The sequence below is a fragment of the Oncorhynchus kisutch genome, linkage group LG28, assembly GCF_002021735.2.
Source record: "Oncorhynchus kisutch isolate 150728-3 linkage group LG28, Okis_V2, whole genome shotgun sequence".
In the NCBI taxonomy this organism is placed as follows: Eukaryota; Metazoa; Chordata; class Actinopteri; order Salmoniformes; family Salmonidae; genus Oncorhynchus; species Oncorhynchus kisutch.
This window is the reverse complement of record NC_034201.2, coordinates 37376339-37388543: the sequence shown is the minus strand read 5'-3', so window position 1 is coordinate 37388543 and position 12205 is coordinate 37376339. Positions and strand designations below refer to the sequence as shown.

At 43.2% G+C, this 12205-nt stretch overlaps 1 protein-coding gene across 4 annotated transcripts in view; it reads left to right on the top strand.

The window, feature by feature from the left end:
• Window positions 1-12205, top strand: part of LOC109873054 (protein Jade-1-like) — a 228137-nt gene that overhangs the window by 195207 nt on the left and 20725 nt on the right. For all 4 annotated transcript variants that reach the window (XM_031807570.1, XM_031807571.1, XM_031807572.1 and 1 more), the window contains one exon: window positions 6629-6760. In XM_031807570.1, coding sequence (XP_031663430.1) covers window positions 6629-6760 — 132 coding nt within the window. The remainder of the gene's footprint in view (window positions 1-6628; window positions 6761-12205) is intronic.

Sequence of the window (12205 nt, the reverse complement as noted above, 5' to 3'; positions counted from 1 at the left end):
CGTGTGTGGCGGCAACCAGGTGAGGAGTACAAAGACAAGTGTGTCTTGCCTACAGTCAAGCATGGTGGTGGGAGTGTCATGGTCTGGGGCCGCATTAGTGCTGCCGGCACTGGGGAGCTACAGTTCATTGAGCGAACCATGAATGCCAACATGTACTGTGACATACTGAAGCAGAGCATGATCCCCTCCCTTCGGAGACTGGGGCGCAGGGCAGTATTCCAACATGATAACGACCCCAAACACACCTCCAAGATGACCACTGCCCTGCTAAAGAAGCTGAGGGTAAAGGTGATGGACTGGCCAAGCATGTCTCCAGACCTAAACCCTATTGAGCATCTGTGGGGCATCCTCAAACGGAAGGTGGAGGAGTGCAAGATCTCTAACATGTCGTCACAGAGGAGTGGGAGAGGACTCCAAGTAGCAACCTGTGAAGCTCTGGTGAACTCCATGCCCAAGAGGGTTAAGGCAGTGCTGGGAAATGATGGTGGCCACACAAGATATTGACATTTTGGGCCCAATTTGGACATTTTCACTTAGAGGTGTACTCACTTTTGCTGCCAGCGGTTTAGACATTAATGGCTGTGTGTTGAGTTATTTTGAGGGGACAGCAAATTTACACTGTTATACAAGCTGTACACTCACTACTTTACATTGTAGAAAAGTGTCATTTCTTCAGTGTTGCCACATGAAAAGATATACTCGAATATTTGCAAAAATGTGAGGGGTGTACTCACTTTTTTTTATATACTGTATGTATATATATATATATAGAACAAAAGACACATCACAACAATAGAGACCTAAGACAACAACATAGCAAGGCAGCAACACATGAAAACACAGCATGGTAGCAACATAACATGACAACAAGATGGTAGCAACATAACATAGTAGCAGCACAAAACATGGTACAAGCATTATTGGGTACAGACAACAGCACCAATGGCAAGAAGGTAGTGACAACAGTACATCATGCAATGCAGCCACAATTGTCAGTAAGAGGATCCATGATTGAGTCTTTGAATGAAGAGATTGAGATAAAACTGTCCTGTTTGAGTGTTTTCTGCGGCTCGTTCCAGTCGCCAGCTGCAGCGAACTGAAAAAAGGAGCGACCCAGGAACGTGGGCGCTTTGGGGATCTTTAACAGAATGTGACTGTCAGAACGGGTGTTTTATGTGGAGGATGAGGGCTGCAGTAGGTATCTCAGAAAGGGGGGAGTGAGGCCTAAGAGGGTTTTATAAATAAGCATCAACCAGTGAGTCTTGTGACGGGTATACAGTGATGACCAGTTTACAGAGGAGTATAGAGGGCAGTGATGTGTCCTATAAGGAGCATTGGTGGCATATCTGGCTCGCAGTCGGCGTTCCAATTAATTCCAAAGGTATTCGATGTGGTTGAGGTCAGGACTCTGCAGGACAGTCAAGTTCTTTCACACCGATCTCGACAAACCATTTCTGTGTGGACCACGCTTTGTGCACAGGGGCATTGTCATGCCTTCCCCAAGCTGTTTCCACAAAGTTGGAAGCACAGAATTGTCTAGAAAGTCACTATATGCTGCAGCATTAAGATTTCCCTTCACTGGAAGGGAAACCTCCTCCACCGAACTTTACAGTTGGTACCATGCATTCAGGAAGGTAGCATTCTCCTGGCATCTGCCAAACCCAGATTCTGCCAGATGGTGATTCAGCTCTCTATGCGTTTGCACTGCTCCAAAGTCCAATGATGGCGAGCTTTACACCACTCCAGCTGACGCTTGGCATTTCGCATGGTGATCTTAGGCTTGTGTGCGGCTGTTCGGCTATGGAAACCCATTTCATGAAGCTCCCGGCGAACAGTTTTTGTGCTGAACTCGGTAGTGAGTGTTGCAACCGAGGACAGACTATTTCTACGCACTTTAGCACTCTGTGGTCCCGTTCTGTGAGCTTGTGTGATCTACCACTTCGCGGCATTTATGGTTGACCGGGGCAGCTCTAGCAGGGCAGATATTTGGCCAACTGACTTGTTGGAAAGGCCATTCTACTGCCAATGTTTGTCCAATTGGTAGTTACAGTCTTGTCACGTCGCTGTAAGTCCCGTACGGACTCGGGAGAGGCGAAGGTCGAGAGCCGTGCGTCCTCCGAAACACAACCCAGCGAAGCCGCACTGCTTCTTGACACAATGCACGCTTAACCCGGAAGCCAGACACGCCAATTTGTCGGAGGAAACACAGTACACCCGGCGACCGTGTCAGCGTGCATGCGCCTGACCCGCCACAGGAGTCGCTAGAGCGCGATGTGACAAGACATCCTTGCCGGGCAAACCTTCCCCTATCCAAGACAATGTCGTCTCATGGGTCTCCCGGTTGCAGCCGGCTGTGACACAGCCCAGTATCGAACCAGTATCTGTAGTAACGCAGCTAGCACTGCGATGCAGGGCCTTAGACCTCTGCGCCACTCGGGAGGCCCTGTGTGCTTGATTTGTTACACCTGTCAGCAACGGGTGTGGCTGAAATAGCCAAATCCACTAATTTATATATATAGTGTATGTATATGTCAAGAATCGAGTATATAAATAAATATATGGTGTGTATAACAGTGTAACTACAATGCAATGTACAGTTGTAGAAATATTAGCATGAGCTATGTCAAATACAGTATTTAAATACACAGTATACAGTGATTTACGGAAAGTATTCAAAAAGTATTACCCCTTGACATTTTTACACATTTTGTTACGTTACAGCCTTATTCTAAAATTAATTAAACCTTTTTTTCCCCTCATCTACATACAATACCCCATAATGACAAATAAAAAACCGTTTTTTAGAAAATTTTGCAAATGTATAAAACAAAAAAAACTGATAACACATTTACATAAATATTCAGACCCTTTACTCAGTACTTTGTTGAAGCACCTTTGGCAGTGATTACAGCCTTGAGTCTTCTTGGGTATGACGCTATAAGCTTGGCACACCTGTATTTGGGGAGTTTCCCCCATTCTTCTCTGCATATCCTCTCAAACTCTGTCAGGTTGGATGGGGAGCATCCCTACACAGCTATTTTCAAGTCCGTCCAGAGATGTTCAATCGGGTTCAAGTCCGGCCTCTGGCTGGGCCACTCAAGGACATTCAGAGACTTGTCCCGAAGCCACAACTGCGTGGTCTTGGCTGTGTGCTTAGGGTCATTGTCCTGTTGGATGGCGAACCTTCGCCCCAGTCTGAGGTCCTGAGCACGTTGTCGCAGGTTTTCATCAAGGATCTCGATTTCCCTCGATCCTGACTAGTCTCCCAGTCCCTGCCACTAAAAAAAATCCCCACAGCATGATGCTACCACCACCATGTTTCACCGTAGGGATGTTGGCAGGTTTCCTCCAGACGTGACGCTTGGCATTCATGCCAAAGACCGCAGTCTTGGTTTTATCAGACCAGAGAATCTTGTTTTTTTATTGTCTGAGATTTCCAGGTTTCCAAGCGAGCTGTCATGTGCCTTTTACTGAGGATGTCTTCCGTCTGGCCTCTCTACCATAAAGGCCTGCTTGGTGGAGTGCTGCAGAGATGGTTGTCTGGAAGGTTCTCCCATCTCCACAGAGGAATTCTAGAGCTCTGTCAGAGTGACCATCGGCTTCTTGGTCACCTCCCTGACCAAGGCTCTTCTCCCACGATTGCTCAGTTTGGCCGGACAGCCAGCTCTAGGAAGAGTCTTGGTGGTTCCAAACTTCTTCCATTTAAGAACGATTGAGGCCACTGTGTTCTTGGGGACCTTCAATCCTGCAGACATTTTTTGGTACCCTTCCCCAGATCTGTCCCTCGACACAATCCTGTCTCTGAGCTCTAATGCCTAAATTCTTATGTAAATAAGATATTTCTGTTTTTTATATTTAATAAATGTGCAAAATATTCTCAACCTGTTTCACTTTGTCATTTTGGGGTATTGTGTGTAGATTGATGAGGATGAAAAAAAAAATCTGCAATTTTAGAATAAGGCTGTAACGTAACAAAATTTGCAAAAAGTCAAGTGGTCTGAATACTTTCTGAATGCACTGTAGGATGAGCCATGACTTGAATGCAGTATATACACTGAGTAGTGATGCAGCGATATGACATTTTTGGTCAATACCGATATCCAATATTTTCCGTATACCAATAACCGATATATATTTATTTTTTTAAGTATTCCAGTACAGTTAAATAGTTAACACACACACATTGACGCAGCAGTCTAAGGCACTGCATCTCAGTGCAAGAGGCGTCACTACAGTCCCTGGTTTGAATCCAGGCTGTATCACATCTGGCCGTGATTGGGAGTCCCATAGGGCGGCGCACAATTGGCCCAGCGTCGTCCGGGTTTGGCCAGGGTAGGCCGTCATTGTAAATAAGAATTTGTTCTTAACTGACTTGCCCAGTTAAATAAAGGTTACACACACACACACCACACTGACAAAAAAAGTTATTTTGTTGGCATTTACGTATGTCCCCATTACCAGTAAAGATAATCAAAACCTATTTCTTTCACTTGCTTGCTGTGCTGTTTCGTTGTTCATTTGTTCAGTCGTTTCATTCTCAACCAGGATTTCTATGGAACTCCTTTTGTGTCTTTGGATGTCAAGTCAAATAACACTAATTGTCTTGTCAAATAAGCTTGTTGACCAATATGACTGCACGTCACATAAGATTTTAACACGTTCACACATTTTTTACATAGTTATTACACATTGATTACATTATCACTCGTATTTCATATGTCAACGATTCATCAATACGTATACTATGATGCTGGTAAAGTTGTATCGCGCACCTACAGTGCTGGTCATAAAAAAAAGCTAGCTAGCTCATGGATGCAAACAATGTTCTTCCCCAAAAACATAGCAAAACAACATTGTCTGGTTCAGTAGCTATCGTTAGCTAGCTAACTATATAGCTAGGTGTCATCATCTAAAATAACCCTAATTTATCAGACAGCTCTTATTTGATGAATGGTGGTCAACCCATCTATGTGAAGCTAGCCACAATAAGGATTTGCCACAAGAGTGGACTTTACGGTTAGTCTTCAAAATATAAGTAGGTCATTGACAGTGATGCAAATCAATACAGATAGTAGAATTATGCCATAATTGAAGAGATCCTGCTAAATGAGTTTGGAATGTTATTTAAAATCAACAAAAGACAATTTGTTCATTTGACAAAAATCTGTTGACATCACACTGGATTTATTATACTTTAGAATTGCATTGGGGCATACTTATTTCACTGTACAGCCTTACCTATGGATTGTGGATCAATGACATGGGATATCAGTCTACTCAGTGATACCCAGAGAACATTAGCATTGTAGCTCTTATTGCAGGACTCTGAAACAACTTTGAATTGAGACACATTTATTGTCAACCTATATGTATTGAACACTATTCCCAAGGAAAAACAATACTGCGTGGATGTTTTGGAGTCTAATAACTCTGTCGAGGACGTTGGAAAAAAATATATTGGGTATTGGGTAGACTGTTACCCCATTTCATTGATCCCCAATCCTTAGGTAAAGCTGTACAGTGCAATATGAATGCCAATACACACAATAGGCTGACTGGGGAGGTGATTTCACACAGTCACAGTCCTGCGTTAAGAGCAACAACGCTAGTATTTGCGTTAATTCTTCACATTTGTGTTCTGTGGGTGTCACCGAGTAGACTGAGTAGTCTTAACTGACTTGCCTAGTTAAATAAAGGTAAAATAAAAAAAATATTGTCAAATAGTGTTATTTGATGTGTAATTTTTTTGACACGCAAAGACCCAAACAGCATTCCATAGAATGTTGTGAAGCTAATAGCAGTGACGCTATTACTGTGTAACTCCGGTAGGGCAACATCTGAACAATAGCGCACTTGGTAATGTTAGTGTATACCAGTGCCTGACCAGTTGCCAAAGCCAACATCACCCACGGCATAGAACGGTTGATTGTCAGGGGCAATAAATTCCATTATCTTCAATTGCAACTCCACTTTGTCCCTGTACTGTTGTTTTTCTTCTTTGATTGCCTTACGGAGGTCATAGCTGGTCTGTTTGTATGCGCCCATGTTCCCAGTCACCTTGCCGTGGTTAAATGCGGTGGTTCATCCTTTCAGTTTTGCGTGAATGCTGCCATCTATCCACGGTTTGTGGTTTGGATAAGTTGTATTCGTCACAGTGGTAACAACATCCTCTATACACTTCCTGATGAACCCAGTCACTGAATCAGTGTATACGTTGATACTATTCCCAGAGGCAACCCGGGAACATTTCCCAGTCCACGTGCTCAAAACAGTCTTGAAGCATGAATTCCGATTGGTCAGACCAAAGTTGAACAGACCTTACCACTGGTGCTTCTTGGTTAAGTTTCTGCCTATAGGCGGGAAGAAACAGGATGAAGGCGTGTTCTGGTTTAAGGAAAGGTGGGCGGGCGTAGGCCTTGTAGCTGTCCCAGAAGGGACAGTAACAATAGTCAAGTGTGTTCTCTTCGTGTGTAGCACAGGAGATGTGTTGATAGAATTTCAGGGAGCGCTTTCCTCAAATATCCTTTATTAAAGTCACCCACTACAATAAGTCCTAGGAGAGGCCTGCTCTTGCCTCTCCCTAACATCATGCATGCTGCACTGTAATGTTGCTCTATTTCCTCTGCAGAGAAAACCATGAAGGGGCAGAAGGGAAAGCAGAACGGGGTGAAGGAGAGGGGGAAGGAGCGGCGGAAAAGCAGTCCAGAGAAGAAGAATGAGAGGTGGAAGTGTGAGAATGGCTCCCTCCTGAAACAGCTAGGTAAGTCTTACACACCACAGGGGGGGGGGGGTGTCTGTGTTTATATGTAGTGTGAGTTTCCAGGTGAGTTATTGACTTATGTAATACCCCCCCCCCCCCTCCCCTTTGGGGAGTAGAGGAGAGTCCACACTCCATGTCATGGATTAACAATGGTGGAAACTCCCCCCTGACAATGCATTTAAAATCCATGATTGGGAGTGTGCAGGTGCACATCTCTGGAGACTAGAGGAGAATCTCAATTGCATACTCCTTGCGTCCTCTCTCGCCTCCTTCTCAAAACCCATTGGATTAGAAAGCCAGAGGTCCCTCCCCTCTGACCTTCTCATCCAATGGGTTTTCAGTAGTGTTGCACTGTATACCGAAACTTCTGTACCTTTTCGATACTAGAACATGAAAAACGGTCCGGTACTAGAATTTTTTACTTTTGGTACTTCTGTATGTGTTTCATGTCATGTACCGATTGAGAGGATCAAGTCCTTGAAGTAATTTGTCTGAATCTTATCAAGTGGGCAGTAGCTAGCCAGGCTGCCCCGCATGCAGCTGACACAGTGCAAGCCACTTTTGTGAAGAAAGTGCGAGGAGAGAGAGAACGCTAACAGCATGGCGAAAACATCATACCTCCATATCCGCATCTTGACAAAACTGTCTCCAGAAGCGAACTATGGTAATACTTTCCTTATATAGCAGTTAATGAGGGCCAGCCCACTGAAACAATTAAGCAAAAGGTGTTACAAAGCAGATCAGTGCAGTTCCAAAACCACATTTGTAAAAAAAAAACGGTATTTTACACATGACATCAAATTGTATTTGTTACATGCGCCAAATAGACTTAATCGTGAAATGCTTTGCTTATGAGCCCTTCCCAACAATGCATAGCTAAAAAGTCATAATACAAATAATCCACAGACAATTCCTTCGACCTTGATATTTGCTCTTACATGTCTTACATGTCAACTGGGGGAACTTATATAGACAGGTGTGTTTCTTTCCAAATCATTTGAATTTACCACAGGTGAACTCTAATCAAGTTTAGAAACATCTCAAGGATGATAAATGGAAACAAGATGCACCTGAGCTCAATTTCGATACTCAAAGCAAAGGGTCTGAATACTTATGTAAATAAGGTATTTCAATTTTTTATATTTTATAAATTTGCTAAAATGTCTAAAAACCTATTTTCACTTTGTCATTATGGGTTATTGTGTGTAGATTGATGAGGAATATTTTTTATTTAATCAATTTTAGAATAATGCTCTAAAGCAAAAACAAATGTGGAAAAACTCAGGTGGTCTGAATACTTTTTCCTGAATGCACTGTATTCTGGTTTTGGGGACTGTGAAAAGACCCCTGGTGGCATGTCTGGTAGGGTAAGTGTGTGTCAGAGCTGTGTGTAAGTTGATATGCAAACGATTTAGAATTTTCAGCACATTGCATCACTTATTTTTATGAAGAAACAGTCAGTCTCTCCTCAACTCTTAGCCAAGAGAGACGGACATGCATAGTGTTTATATTAGCCCTCTGATTACAGTGAAGAGCAAGATGTTCCGCTCTGTTCTGGGTGTTTTATTTTTGAAAGAATTTGAGTATAGAATAGAATATATCCTAGTTATTATTTTAGTTGTTCAACCAGTTATCAACATATTGTTCAATGTTTAAAAAAATAAAGCCCAGTAGTTGTTCTGTGACTTTAGCTAATACACTTTTTTATGGTATCGAGTATCATTTTTGATATCAAGTATAGTTTTGGTATTGAATATCGGGATATTAAACCTGGTATCTGCATTGAAGTCAAAAGTCTGGTATCTTGACAACACTAGTTTTGAGAAGGAGGTGAGGAGAGAGGACGCGAGGAGTGTGCAATTGAGATTCTCCCTACTATATCAGGGTCCAAACTCTTCCCAGCTGATGATCATGATGAAGATGCTTTGTCCTACAGCGACACATATCCAACAAGAAGCATCCTTCATTCCCAGCGATTCCTTTGTGACTGGATCCTTTGTGGGTGGAGCCTTTGTAACAATACCAAAGAAGAATCATGTCCCACGTGTCCACATAGCCTACAGTGCCTTTGGAAAGTATTCAGACCCCTTGACTTTTTCCACAAAAAAATGTTACAGCCTTTTCCTAAAATGTATTAAATAAAACAAATTCCTCAGCAATCTACACACAATACCCCATAATGACAAAGCGAAAACATTTATTTTATTTTAGTAAATGTGTTAAAAAACTAAAACATGAATACCTTATTTACATAAGTATTCAGATCCTTTGCTATGAGACTTGAAATTGAGTTCAGGTGTATCCTGTTTCCATTGATCATCATTTGAGATGTTTCTAAACTTGATTGGAGTCCACCTGTGGTAAATCCAATTGATGTGACATGATTTGGAAAGGAACACACCTGTCTATATAAGGTCCCACAGTTGAGAGCGCATGTAAGAGCAAAAATCAAGTCATGAGGTCGAAGGAATTGTCTGTAGAGCGCCGAAACAGGATTGTCAAAGTACAGATCTGGGGAAGGGTACCAAAACATTTTTGCCGCATTGAAGGTCCCCAAGAACAAAGTGGCCTCCATCTTTCTTAAATTGAAGAAGTTTATATATCGGATATAGGTATCGGCCAAAAATGTCATATCGGTGCATCACTACTCAGTGTATATACTGCATTCAAGTTATGGCTCATCCTACAGTGCATTCAGAAAGTATTCAGACCCATTGACTTTTTGCAAATTTTGTTACGTTACAGCCTTATTCTAAAATTGCTGGGGGAAAAAATGTCATCCTCATCAATCTACACACAATACTTTTATTTTATTTTTTATTTCACCTTTATTTAACCAGGTAGGCTAGTTGAGAACAAGTTCTCATTTGCAACTGCGACCTGGCCAAGATAAAGCATAGCAGTGTGAGCATACAACAAAGAGTTACACATGGAGTAAACAATTAACAAGTCAATAACACAGTAGAAAACGAAGGGGGGGTCTATATACAATGTGTGCAAAAGGCATGAGGAGGTAGGCAAATAATTACAATTTTGCAGATTAACACTGGAGTGATAAAAGATCAGATGGTCATGTACAGGTAGAGATATTGGTGTGCAGAAGAGCAGAAAAGTAAATAAATAAAAACAGTATGGGGATGAGGTAGGTGAAAAGGGTGGGCTATTTACCAATAGACTATGTACAGCTGCAGCGATCGGTTAGCTGCTCAGATAGCTGATGTTTGAAGTTGGTGAGGGAGATAAAAGTCTCCAACTTCAGCGATTTTTGCAATTCGTTCCAGTCACAGGCAGCAGAGTACTGGAACGAAAGGCGGCCAAATGAGGTGTTGGCTTTAGGGATGATCAGTGAGATACACCTGCTGGAGCGCGTGCTACGGAGGGGTGTTGCCATCGTGACCAGTGAGCTGAGATAAGGCGGCGCTTTACCTAGCATAGACTTGTAGATGACCTGGAGCCAGTGGGTCTGGCGACGAATATGTAGCGAGGGCCAGCCGACTAGAGCATACAAGTCGCAGTGGTGGGTAGTATAAGGTGCTTTAGTGACAAAACGGATGGCACTGTGATAGACTGCATCCAGTTTGCTGAGTAGAGTGTTGGAAGCCAATACCACATAATGACAAAGTGAAACAGGTTGAGAATATTTTGGACATTTATTAAAAATAAAAAAACAGAAATATCTGTTTAGACGGGAGCCAGTCCTCAGTAAAAGGCACATGACAGCCGGCTTGGAGTTTGCCAAAAGGCACCTAAAGACTCTTAGACCATGAGAAACAAGATTCTCTGGTCTAATGAAACCAAGATTTAACTCTTTGTCCTGAATGCCAAGCATCATGTCTGGGGGACCATCCCTATGGTGAAGCATGGTGGTGGCAGCATCATGCTGTGAGGATGTTTTTCAGCGGCAGGGACTGGGAGACTAGTCAGGATCGAGGCAAAGATGAATGGAGCAAAAAACAGATAGATCCTTGATGAAAACCTACGACAGAGAGCTTAGGACCTCAGACTGGGGCGGAGGTTCACCATCCAACAGGACAACGACCATAAGCACACAGCCAAGACGGTGCATAAGTGGCTTCGGGACAAGTCTCTGAATATCATTGAGTGACCCAGCCAGAGCCCGATCGAACATCTCTGGAGAGACCAGAAAATAGCTGTTTAGCAACGCTCCACATCCAACCTGACTGAGCTTGAGGGGATCTGCAGAGAAGAATGGGAGAAACTACCCAAAAATAGGTATGCCAAGCTTGCAGCGTCATACCCAAGAAGACTCAAGGCTGTAATTGCTCCCAAAGGTGCTTCAACAAAGTTCTCAGTAAAGGGTCTGAATACTTATATAAATGTGATATTTCCATTTTCTTTTCTTTTTGACTGTTTTTGCTTTGAACTTCTGTACTGCCAACACATACTTCAGCCTTCAGACAGGTCCACCTGTAGCACAGGACACACCTGTAACACCATGACGATAGACAGTAAGGTCACTTACAGTAGGTTGGTCATCAACCATCAGTCAGAAACCAGACAACCATGTTTCCATGACAGAGGACGGTGTGTGTTTATGTGTCTGTGTAGATCAGAATCAGGTTTATTGTCCCACAAGAGGAAAATCTTGCCACAGCTCGCATACACAAAATATTTAGAAAACACAGCAGGAAACAGTCAGCCATAAATAGTACCCCACCAGGAGGAAGCTACAGTACATGGGATTGTTCATAATAGTCGCAGCCCCTGGGATGAAAGTCCTCCTGAAGCAGTGGTGGAGTGAGTAGTCTGGGCTGGAGATCATGTGGCAGGCTTTGCACTGGATCGTGCGTTCATTCAGTAGGGAGAGTTTTGGAGCGGGGGGTCCAATCGGTGCCGTGTTGGTGATCCTTAATAGTTTATTGTGGTGTGAGACTGTCAGCATGTTGCGGTATCAGATACTTCAATAGAGTAGTGATGAGGATGGGCCGGTAGAGCAGTAGAAGGAGTTTTGGTTTGATTAGACTCCTGATGACAGACAGATGTTGCTGTACCGTGTAGGAACAGGTTGACATACACTCCAAGTTTACCTTGACACACTTAACCCCAAATTGCTCCAGGGACGGTGCACTCATTGTGGCTGTGTTTCTGTGTCTTGTGTGTGTTGTTTCTCAACAGAAATGAATGATGGAGTACTACAGGTATTCTGTCCTCTATTCTTCTTCCCAGACACTGTTGGCTCTCTCCTGTCGGTTGGAGTGATATACTGTAATTTAGAGATACCAGTTGATTGCTTGCGATGCCAGATCAGATATCGCCAGGGAGAGAGTTAAGCACTTTGCATACACAGAGGGACGGGCTGAGTGGATATTTGCCGAGGATCCACTTGTCCCTCTAGTCAAAGTTGCTAGTGCCTTCACACAAGGGCGACACCCACCGGTGACCATAGCAACGAAATAAACAAACGTTATCGACGTGTGAAAAGTG